Genomic DNA, 20,163 nt, shown 5'->3' with positions numbered 1-20,163 from the left:
TTCTAGATCTTTTGCCTTTCTGTGTAAACTTCAGAATCTTCTTGTCATTATCTGCAAAATAACTGTGAGGTTTTATTTGGATTTCATTGAATTTATCGATTAAGTTGGAAAGAATTGACGTCTTAGCCATATTGAGTCTTGCTTCCGATGAATACGAGCTCTATCTCCATTTATTTAGATCTTTGATTTCTTCCATCAGTTTTGTCTTCCTGTATATATGTATTGTGTTAGGTTTTATACTTGAGTACCCTTTTTAGGGGTGTATTGTGAATAGTATTTTTTTCATTTGAAAATTTGGAATTCAGTTCTTTATTCAGATATAGGAAAATAGTTGACTTTTTTATATTGACCTTGTATCCTATGATGTTTTGGTATTTCCTCATTACTTCCAATAGTTTTTTTTTTCTTTATATAAGATATTTGAGGTTTTCTACATAGACAATAATATTGACTTCAGATAGAGTTTTGTCTTTCTTTTCAAATGACACACCCTCATTGTCTCATGCCCTCTTTCCACCCACCTTCCCTCTAGTAATCACCAGTTTGTTCTCTATATTTGTGAGTCTCTTTTTTTGGGTCTCTTTTATGCTTTGTTTTGTTTCTTAACTTTCACATATGATTGAAATCATAGGATATTTGTCTTTCTTTGACCTATTTCATTTAGTAGTATACCCTCTAGATTTATCCATGTTGTTGCAAATGTTAAGATTTCATTCTTTTCTCTGGCCAAGTACTAGTCTATTAGATATCTCTATATATCTCTATATACACCACGTCATTTTTATCCACTCATCTGTTGACGGGCTCTTCCATATCTTGCCTACTGTTAATAGTGCTGCAATATAAACGTATCTTTTCAAATGTTTTCATTTTGTTTGAGTAAATACCCAGTAATGGAATTACTGGAACATATGACTGTTGTATTTTTAAATTTTTGAGGATCCCCCACATTGTTTTCCATAATGGCTGCACCAGTTTTCATCCCCAGCATCAGTACACAAGGTTCCTTTTTCTTCACATTATCACCAACTCTTGTTCTTTCTTGTTCTTTTTCTGCAGGCAGAGTCCCAGGCTGGCAGGAGAGGTGGGCGTGGTCACTGGGACAGCCCTCCGAAATGGGTCAGGTGACCTTTCAAACTCTGGGGTGGTGAAGGGTTCCTCACATCAGAGCAGCACGCGGGCCATAACGTAGGCGGGTTTTAATGGACCCATCAGACAACCTGTGCAAGACCTGAGGACGAGTGAAATGCGCTGCCTGGAATGGAGGTTGTGTTGTCTTCTGGGGCTTCTGTCCCCAGGGGATATTCAGCCCAGTGAGGTGGGGGCAAAGGGGCAGGTTATTTGGGGCCGATGTGCCTTGCTTCGGGGGCGACCCTGTGTTTGAGCAGGAAGGCGGGGGCTGCAGTTGGATCTGGCATCTGGGCCCACATTGGTCACCACGGTGGTTGGGTTGAGGGGAGCACAGGGCTGGCTGGCTGGAGTCTGCAGGCCGTCAGCTGCCTTTTGACGGCCTGTACCCAGGGCCCGGGGCACCTGGGCACAGCCAGAGTCCCAGGGCCCAGGCAGATGCTTATAGGAAAGGACTGGAGCCAGGGAGGGAGGGAGGGAGGGAGGGAGGCAGCCGGCCAGGTCACCAGCGTGCTCAAGCCTGACTCTCTGCTCTGTGCTTTATTGGAGGGTTGGCGTTTATCAGGGCAAAATGCGCACAGTGTGAACTCTGCCATAGCCACGACCCTGAAGTGGAAGGGTTGTTGTGGAAGAGGAAGGTAGTCAGTCGTGGTTTTTTTTTGTTGTTGTTGTTGAGTACCAGGGCCCATGAGACATGTTGTAGCAAGGAAAGACCAGAGGCCCTTATCAGCCTCATGGAACTCCTGGCAGGCAATTCGCCAAGCATGCTTTAGGGGAAGGCCTTCCAGCAGCAATGCTAAGACTTTGACAGATGGCGGGGCCCTGTGGTTTTGGCCTCCTTGAACCTGCACTCCCTGCTGGGACGGAGGGGCCTGCTTCCGTCATGGGTGACACTGTGTCTCCCCACGTGCGGGTCCTGAGACCTCGACTGAATGCTCTCCTTGTTTTTACAGGTGGTGCTTCGAGGCTCAGGGGACGTGGCCTACTGGGCAGCATCCAAAGCGTCTGGCCTCTGTCTCTTCAGTGCAGGTGGAAGTGCAGCACGTCCAGGAGTGTGAGCACTGTCATCTCCCTGGTGCACGTGCATCGCAGTGGTAGGTTGATAGTTCAATTTCAGAATACACATACATGATTTCAGAGTTGCATACATGATTTCAGAGTGGTTAACTCATGGATGCTTGATTCTCCCAGTTTGGGACCATTTGAATTAAGGTGCTAGAAATATTCACATGTAGGTTTTAAAACATAAGTTTTTAAAAACATAGGGTGTGAAATTGCTGTGTTCGTTATGTATGTATGTATGTATGTATGTATGTTTACCTTCGCAAGAAATTGCCAAACTATTTCTACAAAGTTGCTGTATCAGTTTTTGTTCCTACCAACTACGAATCAGAATCTTGTTGTTCTGATTCTGGACCAACTACGAATCAGAATCTTGTTGTTCTGATTCTGGACCTGAAATTGGCACTGTCATTATTTTTGATGTAACCATTCCAGTACCTGTGTCATGGTGTCTGCATATTCCCACTGAAGTGATGTGGAGCATCGATGTGTTTGTGTATTTATTTGCTATCCTGATATCTTTGGTGAAGAGTTTGTTCAAATCTTTTGCATATTTTTCATTTGGTCATTTCTTTTCTTATTATTGAATCATTAAGAGCTCTTTTGTGATGCTGGACACAAAGCCTTTATTAGATATCTGTGTTCCAAATATTTTCTCCCTGTCTGTGCCTTATCCTTTCATTTTCTAAAAATGTCTTTCCCAGAGCAGAAGACTTTATTTATTTTTTTTTTAAAGATTTTATTTATTTATTTGAAAGACGGAGATCACAAGTAGGCAGAGAGGCAGGCAGAGAGAGAGAGAGAGGGAAGCAGGCTTCCTGCGGAGCAGGGAGCCCGATGCGGGGCTCGATCCCAGGACCCTGAGATCATGACCCGAGCCAAAGGCAGCAGCCAAAACCACTGAGCCACCCAGGCGCCCCAGAAGACTTTATTTTTAATAATATCCAACGCATGCTTTTCCCCGTGGACTATGCTTTTGCTGTTGAATCTAAAAACCCATCACCCAAACCAGTGTCCTAGAGAATTTTCTCCTGTATTCTTTATTCTTGTATTTTTACATTTAGATCTCTGATTCATTTTTATTTTTTATTTATTTTTATTTTTATTTTTTTTAAGATTTTATTTCTTTGTTTGACAGAGAGAAATCACAAGTAGACAGAGAGGCAGGCAGAGAGATAGGAAAGGAAGCAGGCTCCCTGCTGAGCAGAGAGCCCGATGCGGGACTCGATCCCAGGACCCTGAGATCATGTCCTGAGCCGAAGGCAGCGGCTTAACCCACTGAGCCACCCAGGTGCCCTCTGATTCATTTTTAGTTAATACTTGTGTAAGGTCTGTGTCTTGTTTCATTTCTTTTGCATGAGTGTTCAGTTGTTCGAGCACCATTTGTTGAAAGACTATTTTTTCTCTTTTTATTCCCTTTGTGCCTTTGTCAAAAAATGTTTGACTTTATTTTGATAGCTCTATTCCTGGTCCTTGTAATCTGTTCTGTTGATCTGTGTGTCTGTCTCATCACTAACACACTGTCTTGGTGGCTAGTAGCTTTATAGTTAGTCTCAAGACCAGGTGATGTGAATTCTCATTTTTCCTCCACGTTGTGTTGGCTATTCTGTTTTTTTAAAACTTTTTAAAAAGATGTTATTTATTTGGCAGAGAGAGCACAATGAGGGGATGTCACAGGCAGAGAGGGCAGAGGGAGAAGCAGGCTCCCCTCTGAGCAAGGAGCCTGACTCGGGGCTTTATCCCAGGACTGTGGGATCATGACCTGAGCTGAAGGCAAATGCTCAACCACCTGAGCCACCCAGGTGTCCAGTGTGTTGGCTCTTCTAGATCTTTTGCCTTTCTGTGTAAACTTCAGAATCTTCTTGTCATTATCTGCAAAATAACTGTGAGGTTTTATTTGGATTTCATTGAATTTATCGATTAAGTTGGAAAGAATTGACGTCTTAGCCATATTGAGTCTTGCTTCCGATGAATACGAGCTCTATCTCCATTTATTTAGATCTTTGATTTCTTCCATCAGTTTTGTCTTCCTGTATATATGTATTGTGTTAGGTTTTATACTTGAGTACCCTTTTTAGGGGTGTATTGTGAATAGTATTTTTTTCATTTGAAAATTTGGAATTCAGTTCTTTATTCAGATATAGGAAAATAGTTGACTTTTTTATATTGACCTTGTATCCTATGATGTTTTGGTATTTCCTCATTACTTCCAATAGTTTTTTTTTTCTTTATATAAGATATTTGAGGTTTTCTACATAGACAATAATATTGACTTCAGATAGAGTTTTGTCTTTCTTTTCAAATGACACACCCTCATTGTCTCATGCCCTCTTTCCACCCACCTTCCCTCTAGTAATCACCAGTTTGTTCTCTATATTTGTGAGTCTCTTTTTTTGGGTCTCTTTTATGCTTTGTTTTGTTTCTTAACTTTCACATATGATTGAAATCATAGGATATTTGTCTTTCTTTGACCTATTTCATTTAGTAGTATACCCTCTAGATTTATCCATGTTGTTGCAAATGTTAAGATTTCATTCTTTTCTCTGGCCAAGTACTAGTCTATTAGATATCTCTATATATCTCTATATACACCACGTCATTTTTATCCACTCATCTGTTGACGGGCTCTTCCATATCTTGCCTACTGTTAATAGTGCTGCAATATAAACGTATCTTTTCAAATGTTTTCATTTTGTTTGAGTAAATACCCAGTAATGGAATTACTGGAACATATGACTGTTGTATTTTTAAATTTTTGAGGATCCCCCACATTGTTTTCCATAATGGCTGCACCAGTTTTCATCCCCAGCATCAGTACACAAGGTTCCTTTTTCTTCACATTATCACCAACTCTTGTTCTTTCTTGTTCTTTTTCTGCAGGCAGAGTCCCAGGCTGGCAGGAGAGGTGGGCGTGGTCACTGGGACAGCCCTCCGAAATGGGTCAGGTGACCTTTCAAACTCTGGGGTGGTGAAGGGTTCCTCACATCAGAGCAGCACGCGGGCCATAACGTAGGCGGGTTTTAATGGACCCATCAGACAACCTGTGCAAGGCCTGAGGACGAGTGAAATGCGCTGCCTGGAATGGAGGTTGTGTTGTCTTCTGGGGCTTCTGTCCCCAGGGGATATTCAGCCCAGTGAGGTGGGGGCAAAGGGGCAGGTTATTTGGGGCCGATGTGCCTTGCTTCGGGGGCGACCCTGTGTTTGAGCAGGAAGGCGGGGGCTGCAGTTGGATCTGGCATCTGGGCCCACATTGGTCACCACGGTGGTTGGGTTGAGGGGAGCACAGGGCTGGCTGGCTGGAGTCTGCAGGCCGTCAGCTGCCTTTTGACGGCCTGTACCCAGGGCCCGGGGCACCTGGGCACAGCCAGAGTCCCAGGGCCCAGGCAGATGCTTATAGGAAAGGACTGGAGCCAGGGAGGGAGGGAGGGAGGGAGGGAGGCAGCCGGCCAGGTCACCAGCGTGCTCAAGCCTGACTCTCTGCTCTGTGCTTTATTGGAGGGTTGGCGTTTATCAGGGCAAAATGCGCACAGTGTGAACTCTGCCATAGCCACGACCCTGAAGTGGAAGGGTTGTTGTGGAAGAGGAAGGTAGTCAGTCGTGGTTTTTTTTGTTGTTGTTGTTGAGTACCAGGGCCCATGAGACATGTTGTAGCAAGGAAAGACCAGAGGCCCTTATCAGCCTCATGGAACTCCTGGCAGGCAATTCGCCAAGCATGCTTTAGGGGAAGGCCTTCCAGCAGCAATGCTAAGACTTTGACAGATGGCGGGGCCCTGTGGTTTTGGCCTCCTTGAACCTGCACTCCCTGCTGGGACGGAGGGGCCTGCTTCCGTCATGGGTGACACTGTGTCTCCCCACGTGCGGGTCCTGAGACCTCGACTGAATGCTCTCCTTGTTTTTACAGGTGGTGCTTCGAGGCTCAGGGGACGTGGCCTACTGGGCAGCATCCAAAGCGTCTGGCCTCTGTCTCTTCAGTGCAGGTGGAAGTGCAGCACGTCCAGGAGTGTGAGCACTGTCATCTCCCTGGTGCACGTGCATCGCAGTGGTAAGTTGTCTTGGTTCTGAACCTCCCACCTGGGTTGAGGTTCAGGCCTTGACTTGGGTGTCTTTCGTGCCGGCTTCTGTCTTTCTTCCGGAGGCAAAGAGAGCCTCTTCTTGTCGATTAACGTGGAGATGTACCGTTAACCAGAATGTCTAGAGTCGGCTGCTTGGGGAAGATGACTTAGTGGCACATGTGGAGAAGGTTCTGCAAGTCCCTGCCCCACACAAGACTTCTGAACTCCAGGTTGCCCCTTTTAGCACAGTCCTGAGTTATTGCAGCCTGACCTTATAAATAGATATTCTCTTGATGATCGACTTTCTGCCCACCCTTGCTTTATTGGGCTATTCATCTAGAGCAAAGAATCCCAGGCATCTTTACAAATGGATGTCTGAGTGGACTTCCGCACATGTTCTTTCTCTCTCTATTCGATTTTTTTTTGCCTTTTTTTTTTTTTTTTTTTTTTTTGCAGCGGAGTGGGTGTTGCAGGGGATGAGAGCGACCCTTCAGCAGGCTCCACATGCCTTCCATAGCCTGACACGGGGCTCAGTCCCATAACCCTGATAACTTAACCTGACCCAAAGCCAAAAGCTGGTCCCTTAACTGAAAGAACTTCGCAGGCATTCCTGGACAGGCTTTGTCTTTATGGAAGGGACTGTAAGAACGCCTTCCTGTTCAAAATCTACTGAATCGGGGAGTATTTCCACATCTGCAGTGGTTGTACACCCTCTCAGGCCCAGAGATATGTAGCTCTTCTTGGTGGTGGAGAAAAACCTTTGGCTTCCATGTTCTCATAGACAGGGAGGAAGCCCTCATTGCCTGATGCTGAACTGTGGAGGTTTTGGTGCCCTGTCTTCCAGAAGAGCATCTTTGTAAAAGATGAAATTAATTTGCCAGCCCCCGGGTGGCGCAGTTGGGTAAGCATCTGCCCTTGGCTGAGGTCAGGATCCCTGGATGCCTGGGGATCAAGCCCTGTATTGGGCACCTTTCTTTCTCTTCTCCGCTGCCGGACCCCGGCTGTTCTTGCTCCCTCGCTAGCTCTGTCGATCTCCAATAAGTGAAGTAGATATATTTCTAAGCATGCAATTATTTTTTAAATCCTTTGCGCTTTGTGAGGACAATATTAGTAGAATTAAGGACACATGAGAGGTAGATCACAAACCATGTGTTTTTTGAATCTTGTGGCCATTCATCCTTGCGATCTATATACATCGATAGGTTCATGTTTTTGTGAACATACTTCTATCACCTTGTGTTCTGAGACTCTGAGTTCCCCCTCGACTTGATGTTCTCATGGATCCCAGGCAGTGTTACTTCCCATGATCCCACTTCCTACCAAGGGACAGTACCTGTGTCTGTTGTGAGAGCTCCTGAAGGAGAAATCCCCTGTTCTTACTTGGCATTTTGTGCATGGTTGTGAGACGCCGCCTGTTTGGTGAGACTGGCCTTTATGGAAGTACTCCTGGATCAGAGCAGGTGTGCTTGATTTCTAGCTATTGGTTACTGGAATAGCGCATTCTGCATCCCTCAGAATGGGGCCCTGTTATATGTGTTTGCAGTGTCTGAGTTTGTATCTCAGAGTCACCCCGAGGAATTCCTTAGGAGGTAGTTGCCCAGTGATTCTCTGATGGGAGTGTCCAGGGAAGAATTTCCCTTCGTTGTGTTGGGATCAGTGATTCCTCGGTGTGAGGGTGTCATTGCTGGCTAGGGAAGAAGGGATAGCTGAGCCCATTCCTTTGCTCTTCAGACCGGGAGGATTTTCCCGTGTGTGAATCCTCTCAGGTCCTTCCTGGGTTGGCTCCGTGAGGAATGGGATTCCCATATGGGATGTCCTCGGCATTCAGCCACAGCCATGATGCAGGGCGTCCCAGGGGTGTCTGCACCTTCGCTCCCGTGTGAGGGGTGAAGCACACTCTGAGATGATAGCGGGAGCCTCAGGCATGAACCCCACCTGAAGCTTCTTCCACCAGGATATCGCGCTAGTGGCTCTCCCCATGTGAGTTCTCTGGTGTTGGGAAAGGGTCCACTTCTGGGTGAAGGCTCTGCCTCAGTGACGGGAGACAAGGGTTTGTACTGTGTGATTTCTGTGGCGGTGAGCAAGGTGGGCGCGGCCCTCTGAGTACAGGCGGGGCCTCAGTGGTGACAGACACAGGTTTCTCCGCTCTGAGTTGTCTGGTGTCTCCATATGTGAGAGCTGTATCCAAGGGCTCTTCCACATTGACCGCATTTGTTGGGGTTGCCGCCGATGTGGATCCTCGGATGCTGGCTAAGGGTGTGGCTGGCCTAAATGCTTTCCCCTGAAGATGACATTCAACCAGTTTCTGTCTGTGGGAACTTGTCCATGGCCTCGAAGGGATGTATGTTGCTGTGAGCTCTTGTGCAGCAATCCCAGCACATGGCTTCTACCCCGTGTGAGTTCCTGGGCAGGAAGAAGAGCAGAGCTCTCTGAAACAAGGGTCCCCCACCTTCTTTCCATCCGTGAGGGGCGTCTCCAGTGGTCTTACTGTGTACAGAGGTGAGCACTGCCCTGGAGTTGTTCCCCCCATGTGTATCATGTCTCCGTTCCTCGGAAGGGTGAGTTCTCTCGTGTCTCCCGAGCTTAGAGCCCCGACTAAAGGCTCTCCCACACTGGGTAGATGGGTGTGCTGCGATCCAGGATGAACGAGCTCTGATGTCCCTGGCACCAGGGACCCATGGCTGAAGGCTCTTCCACATTGTCAGGAAATACAAGGCTTGTCTTCCCAGGACACAGCACACCTGGAGTGAGTGAGGCACGTGAGACCTCTCCCGTGCTGTGCTCCAGCATTGCCCGGGTTCCTGTGCAGTGTGAACCCTCTGCTAGTGGCCAGAACACGAGGGGCTGTGGCAGGATCGCTCCCTCACGTTCCTCCCTTCTTGACTCAAGGAACGCGTTCCAGCCCCTCCCTTCAGGAATGGTCGCTGCGTCTACCCCTGTAGGCCACTTGTAGTCGCGTGCCTTGTTCCTTTCCGGAATTCATTTAGATCTTTCTACATGGTAGCATCAAACCCACGTCAACTGCTGATTAAATTTTTGATGTTTCTTTTTCAAAGACTATATACCCGTGAGTCGTGCTGAAGCCAGTGACTTTTCCAGACACTCGGGCGGCGGCTTGGCTCGAGGCCCATTTCAGCCGAGAAATGAAACTCTTCAGGTTTCTGGTGGGACAGCCCATATGCTCAGGGTCTTGGAAGACAGGAGATTGTGGGGAATGCTTAGCGTAGCCCGTGTCCAGCTCTAGTGTGGAAGGCCAGGGTCCATGACCCTGAAGCTTCCCGTTGACTTGCAGAGAAGCCGACCTTTGAGATGCCCCCGTGTGGGTCTCCCTTCATCCTTTATTAGGGAACGAATTGCCGTGAGCTCCTGGGTCTTGTACACAAAGAGTGAGTCCCAGAACACTAGGTGAAAAAGTACTGAAGTGCTGTGTGGGGACTAACAGAACAGAAGGAGAAAAGGAAAGAGGGGGAGGGAGGAAGGAATACAAAGAACGAAAAGATCATGCAGAGAAGGAAGGAAGGACGGAACGAAGGGAGGGTGGGAGAGAGGGTGGCTTGAAAAAGGGAGAAGAGAAACTGGTAGAGAGGCATTAGGGGAAAGAAGAATTTTGAAAGTTGTGAGACAAACATCTGAGAGTTAAGATTTGAGCTTGATGAGAAAGGAAAGGAATGGAGTCCTTTACTCAGGAGCAGAAACCGGTTGTAGGGTGTTGGTGATGAGAACCTATGGACCAGATAAACCTGCGAGACAAAGAGAGTGAGGGAGGGATGCTGGGGAGTTTCAGAAGGGCAACGTCAACCACGTCGAGGACTGAGAGAGGGGCCATGTGAGGGTTTGAGTGCAAGAACCACAGAAGGGTCCGGTCCTCGGAGGACACAGAATGTGCAGTGGGTGAGGTGGATGGAATCGGAAGAGTTGACAGAAATGGGCCCAACGTGTTGCAGGGTTGTTTCCACAGGAGCCCTACAAGAGACAGGACTGATGTAGGAAAGAGGTTAGCATTCAAGGCCGATGGTCAAGAAAGAAGTCTTGAGACGGCTTTGCTGGCAGGAGGTGATTTTTATTAAAGCACAGGGATACGACCCTTGGGTAGAAAGGGCTGCTTGCTGGGGTCGTGACGGGAGGCTGACTTTCTGGGGTGGCATTGGGGGAGGTCAGGCAAAAGGGAAGTTTTGCGAGAACGTGGCAGGAGGACAGAGGACACCGAGGATACAGTTGGCTTTGCTCTTGTGAAGGGAAGGTGGTTTTTCCTGCTAGGAAGGCATGAATTGAAAGATGCTGGGGAGCTTCCTGGAGGAATGTTACCTTCCTCCTCTCACAGGTCCTTCTCAAGGGACTGCAGGTTTGAAAAGAAACTCTGTCCCTACGGACATTTCCTTCGGCCTCAGCCTCCCTCAGTGTCGTGGAGGGGAGGGAGATGTCAGGGCTTCAGGAAACGGAGATCCGGGCCTCTGGCAGGTCACTAGGCTCTCATTAAGCGGGCCTCTTGATTCCTGCCAAATCACGAGGACTTTTACAAACCGAGGGAGACTCCGGTCTTGCCATCTGGGGAGAATCTGTTTTTTCCTTTCCTCAGCTTGAGGGCAGTCAGAGCGCCTGAGGGATGTCCCCCGTATCCCAGGTTGGGGGGGCGGTGTGGCGTGCCAGCTCCTGCTCGGTGCTCAGCTAGCCTTCTCCTTCCTCCCTCCTCGTGTGCCCCTGACCAGGGCGGAGCATTGCGTGGTTAAGGTTGTTGAAGGAGGACGGTCTCATCTTCTGTAGCTTCTTCCTGCTGAATAGGGGCGTAGAGCTGTCCCTCCGCGTGGGTCGTTCCTGGTCAGGTGGGGTAGGCCCAGCTGGGGGAGGCCTCTGCTGTCAGAGTTGTAAAAGGAAGAGGCCGCTGAGTGCAGGGGAGAGCCTCTCCTCCCTAAACCTCTTGCTGCTGCCAAACAACACAGGCTGAGCGGGGCCCGTTTTGTGGGGCCGCTGCCAGTGTTGAGCCCAGCATTGGTCACGGTCCTGTGCGTCGAAGCGACAGGGGCGGTTCCGGTGCGGCACCCTCGGGGAATCCAGCAGGGGTAGGGCTGCTGCCCCTCGAGTGGATCCCAGGGTGGTCAAGGGGCCCTGGCAGTGCCGCTTCGTCCTGCATGTGTCATGCTCTGCAGGGTTGCCGGGGACTGCAGGGGACAGCCCCTGCAGCAGACAGGGGAGACGACGGGAAGGCTGCTGTCCCGCCCAGTCCCAGTTGGGCCCAGTCCCAGGTGGGCCCAGTCTCCCCACACAACGGATTGTTGTGGGCCCAGGTGGTTGCCTCGTGCTCCAAGTGTCCGTCATCGGCAGGGCCTGGGCAGCCAGCTCTGGGTGTGGCGGCCGACTCAGAGGGTCCTCTCATCTCGTCCTCGGGGCTCCAGTGCCGTCCTCTGGTGGGCTGCCCAGAAGTCGTCTCTTTGGCCTACGGAGGTCAGGCGTAAGAGAGCCGTTCCTGCAGGCGTGTTTCCCTGTGTGTTCACGCCGAATCCTCCTCCGGGCCCAAATCGGAGCTGCAAGTGGGGCCCCAGGGCCCTCCTGGCTCCCTTTGTCGGAGCACCCCAGGAGCCTTTGTTGCCTCGGGGTGGTGGGCACACTGTCCTGTGGCGCAGCTGTGGAGACAACGGGTGGAGTGGTGTGAGATAGTGAGTGGCGTGTGGTTTAGGCCATGTCTTACCAGAGGCCTGTGGGGTTTGGGGGAATATGTCTTCTGAGGTGTTGAGGTGGAGGTTTCCCTGCAGGACCCATGCATGACCTGAAGAAAGGGGAATTTCCCGTGGGCCCCCTGGGGCTGAATGAAGGCTTCACAGCCAGGGTCCCTCAGGCCCTTCCCTGAGCGTCCTCCTCCATGACGGCGGGGTCCTCCTCCTGCTGGGCTGTCCCTTCCCCAGCCTCTCTGAGAGCCCTGGACGTGCCCCTTCTCTGTGGGGGGAGCCTTTGCCCACATGAGTGTTGCAGGTGGCGTGGCAGAGACCACGTGCTCCCGACCCCCATGGGAAGTGAGTTGGCACAGTCTATGAGCTGTGGGCAGGTGTTGGGTGAGGTGGGAGCAAGCAGGGTGGCCTTTCCCTGGTGAATCTCCCCTGCTGACTGAGGGATCGAGGAGAGTCTCTAGAGTATGAAACTCACAAAGCAAAATGGTGCCATGAGGGGACCCACTACCTCCCACGAGGCATCTTGGAGGCTCGGGGGACTGGAGGTGTTGGTCAGATCGTATGGGAGTGGCCGGCAGACATGACTCAGCTGGAGACCGGGCCCGACTACGTGCCCACAGGGATGCAGCGCTGGGAGGGGTGAGCTGTCCTGCTCCTGTGAGCCCGGGGGCCTGTCTTGTTTGCTCATTTCTCACGTGCCTGAAGTGGGAGATGAGGCCACCTCACCACTGTCTCTTCTCGAGTAGTGTCGTCTGGGAGTAAGCCATCTGCTGACTTTTGCAGGGTGGGAGGGCAAGGCTTGTGTCGTGCAGAGGGAGGGGCTCAATGGGGGGCGTGGAGCCCTTTTCCAGAAGGTCACTGTGCCTAGGCTGCCTGGGGTCCAGTCCCTCCAGGTAGCCAGGGCCCTCCCTCCAAGATCAGCAGCTCCTGGACGACAGCGCCTAACCACCACAGGGAGTTGCCTGGATCAGGTGGAGGTTCCCCGTGGGATGTTCTCAGGTCTTCCTAGTGCCTGCAGGGACGGGGACCTTCCTCTCCTCTCCTCTTTGTGGTCAGAGGCTAGGGCAGCACCCCGGGTTTTGTGCGGTTTGCCGAGGTGCCCACAACAGGGACTGGGCAACGAGGGAGAACGTGTGTCCATGTTCACCGGCCCCTTTTCCTGCCCGACTCACCCCGTTCCCGAGTCCTCCTCTTCTTCTGCTTCCCTTGTCGTTTGCGCCAAGTCCACCGAAGGGAAGCTTCTTGAGAGCTAAGAGCAAGAGCAGAAGTGGGCATGAGCACAGACTCCCCGGCATCAGAGAACCAAGTGTGGGGATACTCACACCCAGCCTCCCTTCCCGAGGGCCCTCCAGCCGGGTGAGCCGTGCCCTGCCGACTCCCAGCCCTCCTCTCTGCTCTGCTCTCCGGGGCTGCTTCCCAGAATCAGCAGTGAGGGGTCAGGGTGATGGTAGGAAAGGGGTGAGGAGGGCTGCCTGGGGATTTCATGCAGCAGTTCCGATGCAAAGCCTGAGTGCCTGCCGGAGACGAGGGCCTCCAGGGTGGGCATCGTCAAAGCAGGGAAAGGGGAAGCGCTGGGAGGAGGCGCTTATGGACAGAGGAGAGAGAAAGCCCAAGAGATGGAGGTGGAAGTGCATTACAGGCGCAGGGTGGCTCCTTCCGACGGAATCGTCGTCCATGGAATCCTTCTCCGGGTCAGAGAGCAGCGAGGATGCTGGGGTTGGCCATGAGAGAGGACAAAGGGGAGTTAGTGCAGCTGGCGACCCACTGCTCTGGGGATGCTGGGCTCTGCCCTCAGTGGGGTGTGTCCCTAGCTCTGAGTCCTCCTTGGCCTTGGTCGCTTGATTTCCGCAGGGTACAGGGGGGTCTCCGGTTGCCCACCTGCTCTTCCCACCTCCGATTCTCTCCAAGACCCGGAAGCCCGGCTGTGTGATCCTTTCCCCCCTGGAGGCTGTCACTGTCCCTAAGACTGCCTGCGGGACTTTGTCTTCCTCTGTCCTTGTACTTGTCCTTCCCTGCTCTCCTTCATCCTCCTCCTCCTCCTCCACCTCCTCCCCTAGAGATGCTCCATGTCCTTCCCCCTGCCAAGCTCCACCAGTCCTATTGTTGTCCAGGAGGGGGCAACCATGAAAGAGAGGAGATATCCTGGGTCCCCCGATCTGTCTGTGCTGGGAGCAGCTGTCATGGGTCTGGGATTGCTGGGGAAGTGCCGGGAGAGATGGCCCACCACGTCCCCACAGCCCATGTCTCCCAGGGACTGGGATGACCTTCCCAGGGACGTGTTTCAGGGAACGCACCGCCCTCTGTTTCCCTAAGTGTTAGAGAGGTTGAATGGAGACGGGAGCATGGGAAATTGTGCAGGCGCCCTCAGCTGTTCAGGGCAGCCCTGGAAAGCATCCATCGGTGTGGTTACTGAAACACAGGATTCCTGCCAGTGCTCCTGCTGAGGCTTGCCGGGAATGGACGGGGTCGGGGTGTGTGTAGGGCCCTGGGCAGGCCTGAGGAACGTTTGCCGTGTGGGCATGCCTAGGGAGTGGGGAGCATGGCCAGGGCTGTGAGCGGCGAGGTGGGTTTGTGAGAGGAACCGTGACTCCCTGGCCCTGCTCCCAAGAGGCTCTGTGCTATGCCTCGATGCCAGCTGGTGAGAGGTAGAGTGGACCCGGGGCAGCGAGTGTGTGAAGCAGGTCCAGCAGCCCCTTCACACAGGCCCAGGGGACCGTGGCCCGCGACAGGGGTTCTCCAGGGGAGCTGCATGGGGGCGTCCCGCCCTTGGGAACACGTCCACAGGTCAGACTCGGCTGGGGTGTGAAGGCTGGCAGAAGGTACGATTTACAGGAACCTGTGTAGTGAACCCAGGGGAAGTACGCTTTCCCTTCTGCAGCTCTGGGCATCTCCTTGAAGTATAGCAGCTTGGAGAGAACCGGGACGGTTTGGTAGTGGAGGTTAGGAGGGAGAGAATTTAGACCTGTCTTCTACCTCCTGGCTCAGACCAGAGCGTAGTGTCGCGGTTCTCTTGCCCAGTAGAGTGCGGTTGGGGCCGCCAAGTCCTGAGCATGACCAGGTCTGGGCCCGTGCCAAGAAAGATTCAGAATCTCTTGTGCACCATTCCCAAAAGGCCATGAGCAAAGAGGCCAAGCTTTGACATGTGGCAGCGGCCAAGGGAGGCACGAGCAGCTTTGATGGGAAAGATCCTTCAAGGAGCCGCGCAAGGAGTCGAGTGGTGATGACAAACCCAGCCTACCCTAAAGGCCCGTGGACACCTCGTCTGTTCTTTTCATCCCGAAACCGTGACATGAGCAAATCATGCCTGTGCCAGAGCATCCCTTTCCTTGGTGGTTTTTGACCCACCTTCTTCATTCTCCGGAGCGGCAGGGGCAACCCCATGTTCCCGGGAGCCATGTCCCCGTGTTCCCCTCTTCGGTGCCATTCCCTACCTGAAGAGACTTCGTCCTCACTGAAGGAGTAGTCCTCGATGCTCTCTACCAGTAGATCTGTAAGAACTGAAAGAGGAGCAATGCCATTAGGAGAGAAACCGCCTCACCCCTTCCTCCCAAGTGCGTTGAGATGTCTCTGGGCCGTGCAGCATCTGCCTGACTCTTCTGCTGTGCTTTCAGAGGTTCACGGGGCTGGCGGAGCCGGAGCCCTTGGAGGAGACGGGGATTGGAGTCTCATGCCTTCTAATGAGACCAGGATGCTGCAGCAGCCACCTCAGTGTCAGTTCTGCATGCCCATGACCGCTGTCCCCTCCCAGCGCAACCATCGGAAACTCCAGTTGTTATGGGACTCTTGACGTGTGGCTAGTGGGAGTGAGCAACTGGATGTTTTCGTTCCCTTGATGATTTCTGTGTACTGCACTGAGATAAGAAATGACTGTGTACGATGGATACTAGACAGACTCGTTCCTGGATCACTCAGCACTAGACACCAACCAGGAGCGAGAGACCAGGCCTGCTCTCCTGCATATTTTTCAGGCATCTGTGGCTGGCGTGACAGGGACGTTGATCAAGGGAAGACGTTCCCGGGCTCACACACACCCACCAGGTGCTGCCGGAGGTCTTTGGGCCCGAAGAGATGAAGGTGAAGCCCCAGTTCCTAGAATAAGTGGGGAACGGATTCCATGCAGCACGGATCTAAAGCATACAATGTGCTGCTCTTGGGACAGAGAAGCTGCTAGAATAGATAAGGGAACCATAAAGGAACACAAGGAGCCACGACGTTTCTGAATATGAAGAAGTCAGTGGTGGGTCTCTAGAAGCTGACCTTCCAATACCTTGGATGACTCCCCTGAGCCAACAGGAGGGTGCTGGCATACAAAGAGTCAGGGGCACCTGGGAGCTGAAGATAAATGGCCCCGGAAATGCGCTCATGTTGGCATCACGATGCTTCCCAAGAGGACCGCCCAGAAAAAGCATCCTCTTCTGAAACAGCGAACAGAGTGAATAGGCAGCCCACAGATTGGAGACCCCCTTGGCAATCCTTATTTCAGAAAAGGTGTGTTCACTGACGTAAAGGAAGAACAACAAAGAAAACCAACCAAACAAAAGAAGACTGTGATTTCACCAAATGAAAGAATCGAGAAAAAGACTGGAATAGTCTGTGCTGCAAAGGGAACAAATAACTCGGTCAGTCAGACAGACGTCGTACGAAAAGATGCTCAGCCTAAGGCATCGTGAGGGCAATGCGAATACAAAGGACGCCGAGCTGTGGCATTATAGTTAGGGTGGCGAGGACCCAAACCAGGAATTCAAACCCAGGACCCATGTTGGAAGGAGGCAGACAATTGGAGACTTTGTATGCAATTTGTGGAATGCAGACTGGCGCAACTACCCTGGAAAAGCCCGTTGAGTGTCCTCGGAGAGCAGCGAAAGGTACTCCCGTGGATCCCGCGCGTGCGAGAGAGAAAAAGAGATGTTGGAAAATCAGATTCTGTTTCCAATACATGTTTCTCATGAGAGAAAATCTTGTTGGTTGCCAAAGAACCCTGAAACCCTCCATTCCCAGGCACTGAACCCCCTTGAGTTGTCTGTTGGCCCAAACCTTCCGAATCTAACAAGGCCCTCTTGCATGGACAGATGGCCAGCAAAATGGGTGGTGATTGTCCTGTCACCCCTGTTGAGGTTTGAGGTTCTTTTTGGCCACCTTGCGATGCACAGAGCACCCTTCGTTCCTGCATGGAGGGGGCCCAGGTGCCGCCAGTGATCCTCAGTCCCTGAAGACCACCTCATTCCCCCTTGGATAGGACACCTTTTGGGCCCACCTCCAAGTGCCCCAGCAAGGACCAGTGGTGGGTGTGGGGTTTCCCTGGGAGAAGGCCAGTTGCATTCTTAGACACAGTATCTGCAGGGAAATGGTAATTCTCCATGGAGAAACACGGAGTGAATTGGCCCCATCTGTTCCCTGGCCATTGCCCCTTTGTGCGCGTCATCCCCGAACGGGCTTTTGCATGCGGCTGCCCCGGATGCCGCCTGCAGAAGGGAGGAAGTGTGTCCCAGCACTCAGTGCTTGCGATGAGGTTGGGAAGACGCATCGTGGGGCCTCTGATGCAGAGACGAACGTGTGTGTGTGTGAGTGCAGTGTCAAGAGGGAGGTGCTGTGACCATTCTTGCCCGAGACCTACCTTGGCGGGAGAGCCCCATGGACGCTGACTCAGTAACAGGGACACACTTGTGTCTTTGGGGCACAGTCTAGCCCTTCCTAGTTAGCGACGGGATTTGTTTTCTGGGGGAATTGATGTGATTTTGCATGGAAAGAACACCTCTTTCAATTGTAGGTGTTGAAGAGTTTTTCCATGTCACGTTCCTGACGCGACAGTGATGGGAACCGTCCCTGAGAACGTGGACACCATTAATCGCCATTTTGAGGGGACCAGACCTGTTCGAGAGCGCAGCATTCACCCACCTGACACACACACACCAACCCTGAGAATCACAGCACATGGATTCCCATGGAAACAGACCACGTGCCCAGCACCCGATCCTACAGCACCTAAGAGCAGCACGGTAGCTTCCGGGGCCAGGGTCACGAGGCCTGGGTTCTCGGTCCGGAACATGACCCTTAGTCTCGTTGCAACAGGATCTGGATTGTGGGTGGCTCTCAAGATGGAGCCTGCAAGGAAGCCCCACCTTGCCCCTTGTCCAGGTTGCTCAAAAGCAATGAGTGACTCTAGAGGACAGCATACTTACCACTAAGCTCCTTTTCCAGCCGGGCCACCTGCGATTATAGAAAAGAAAACATGATGAACATCAAGTCCTGCCTTGTCCTGTGTGCACAGCTCTTTTGGTCTCTTGGTGATGGGCAGGGTCATGGGCAGTGATATGGAATCCACCTAGAGGTCGCATGCCCTGGGTCCATTAGGTGGCACGGCGGTGTCAGTATCACCCGTGAAAAAGCTCACGACCCTGTGGACAGTAACCGAACCTGCTGTTTCCTGCAGGGTCTTTGGAATGGGGCGTCCCTGGCTAAGAGTCGCTCTCTCAAGAATCTCTCCACCAAGGACATTGTACATGCCGAGATGTTCGGATCTGATTGCGAGTATCAGGGAAATAAGGGATGCTGTACCTCACCTGAAGGAAGGCTGACTTACCACCTTGGTGAACAATGGGCCCTCTCCTTCTGTGCTGTCCACGTCAGGGTCATCGTACAGGCTAGCCAGGGGATCTGGGTGGATACACACAGAGAATGTCGGGACCCCTATGGGACTCTTTGGGAATCGCTCGGGGAGCTTTGCTTGGCGTGCACGTGTGGACATGTGTGTGGAGGTGGGGAGCTCATCAGTATGGACTGAGCTGCAGTGGGCCCTTCCTGGATGGAGGACGAAAGGTCCTGGAGAGGAGCAGGGATGTGAATAGAAACTCTGCCTCCTGTTGGAGCTACAGGGCCTGGAGTAGCTGTGAAATAGTCCATCTCCAAGGCACACCTACTGCCTGTCTCCAAACCTGCACCACCTAAGAGCAGCGCAGTAGTTTCCGGGGACAGGGCCATGAAGCCACGGGTCTTTCCCCAGGAAATCCCTTTCTGTTACCCTGACCCTTCTTCTCAGTCCCGCCAGACCTGGAATCAGGGTGGTTCTCATCGTGGCTGCGACGAAGCCCCGACCTTGGCCCTTTTCCAGGTTGTTGCAAACAAGTGAGTGACTCTAGAGTACAGAATACTTACCGCCATCCCCTTCCAGCAGGGACACCTGTGATTTCAGAATAGAAAACAGTATGAACATCAAATCAGGCTTTGTCCTGTTTGCATGGCTCTTTTGTTCCCTGGGGCACCAGAGGAAGCCAGATGGGGAAGTGTGCTAGAGGCCCGTGAGCCCCAAAGTATAAAGAGAGCAAAATGAGTTCTCCACAGATGTGCCCAGTCTTCCTAGATGTCCCACGTGCCGGGTCCCACTGGACAAAATAGGTGCCAAGGAGGAATAGCTGCTACCCGTACTAAAGCTCCCTCTCCTCCAGATGGTAGGTGATCATGCTGTGGTTGTCCCAACCCCCTGCAATGCCTTCGGGGTTAGGTAGCATTTGGTAACAGATTCTCTCTCAAACTTCTCCCTACCCTTTCAATTGTGCATGCTGAGATTGTTTTTTATGGGACCTTGATTTAAAAAGCCAGAAGAGTTTTGTGTCTCCCCCAAAGAAAGGCCAGCGTACCACTCTGGTGTAAAACGGGGCGTCTTCCTCTGTCGTTCCTGTTGAACGTTCACCCGCCTGTCCATCCAGCCAAGCTAGGGAGAGATCCACAGAACGGTCAGTCCAATGGTGGGGCTCGGTAGGAAGAGCTCAGGGAGTTTCGCTTGGGGTGGGCGTGCCCGGGAGTGTATGGCGACGTTGGGTTGCGTGGGTATGGACTGAGTAAGCTGCTGCTGCATCGAGAGAGGTCAGGGCAAGGAGCAGGAACGGAGGGAGAAATACTGACTCTGAACTCGAGCTACAGGGAATGGAATCAGGGTGACCTCTTCAAGCCGAAAGTGGGTAAACACTAAGACACACGGTCCGTTGTACTGACGGGCAAGCTCTTCCAACCAGCGACTGTGTCGTGGTCATTGTCAAGACCGATTCGTGGCCGCTCCCACCTATCTCTCACCTCTACTAGGAGATTGTATTTCTGCAGAAGAATGCTGTGTGGCAGGGTTGCATTCAATGCAAGCACAAGTACCCTAGAGGTTTCTATTTGTCTCTGAGTCATGCAGGGTCAGGAAAACGAAAGACCCAGGATTTCTACGTACTGACATCTGACCATTCCAACAGAGTCCCCATCCACAAAGTGCTGATTCTTCC

The 20,163-nt window shown here is 51.9% G+C and overlaps 1 protein-coding gene and 1 long non-coding RNA gene across 2 annotated transcripts in view; one reads left to right on the top strand and one right to left on the bottom strand.

Moving 5' to 3' along the window:
• The first annotated feature begins 6,132 nt into the window (after positions 1-6,132).
• Positions 6,133-20,163, top strand: part of LOC309857642 — an 80,442-nt gene continuing 66,411 nt past the window's right edge. The window contains exon 1 of the long non-coding RNA XR_014307823.1: positions 6,133-6,232. This is a non-coding gene — a long non-coding RNA (uncharacterized lncRNA). The remainder of the gene's footprint in view (positions 6,233-20,163) is intronic.
• On the bottom strand, positions 10,909-18,791 carry LOC309857643 (uncharacterized protein). The gene is made up of 6 exons (XM_082750363.1): positions 18,483-18,791; positions 18,082-18,109; positions 15,334-15,399; positions 13,540-13,613; positions 13,075-13,151; positions 10,909-11,860 (listed from the first exon to the last, which is right to left on the bottom strand). The coding sequence occupies exons 1-6, from the start codon at positions 18,645-18,647 to the stop codon at positions 11,728-11,730; spliced, it is 543 nt and encodes a 180-aa protein (XP_082606489.1). The 5' UTR covers positions 18,648-18,791; the 3' UTR covers positions 10,909-11,727.

Source organism: Mustela nivalis, assembly GCF_964662115.1.
Source record: "Mustela nivalis genome assembly, contig: HAP1_SCAFFOLD_1010, whole genome shotgun sequence".
NCBI lineage: Eukaryota > Metazoa > Chordata > Mammalia > Carnivora > Mustelidae > Mustela > Mustela nivalis.
The sequence above is the reverse complement of the archived record's forward strand: the minus strand, read 5'-3'. Positions and strand labels throughout refer to the sequence as shown.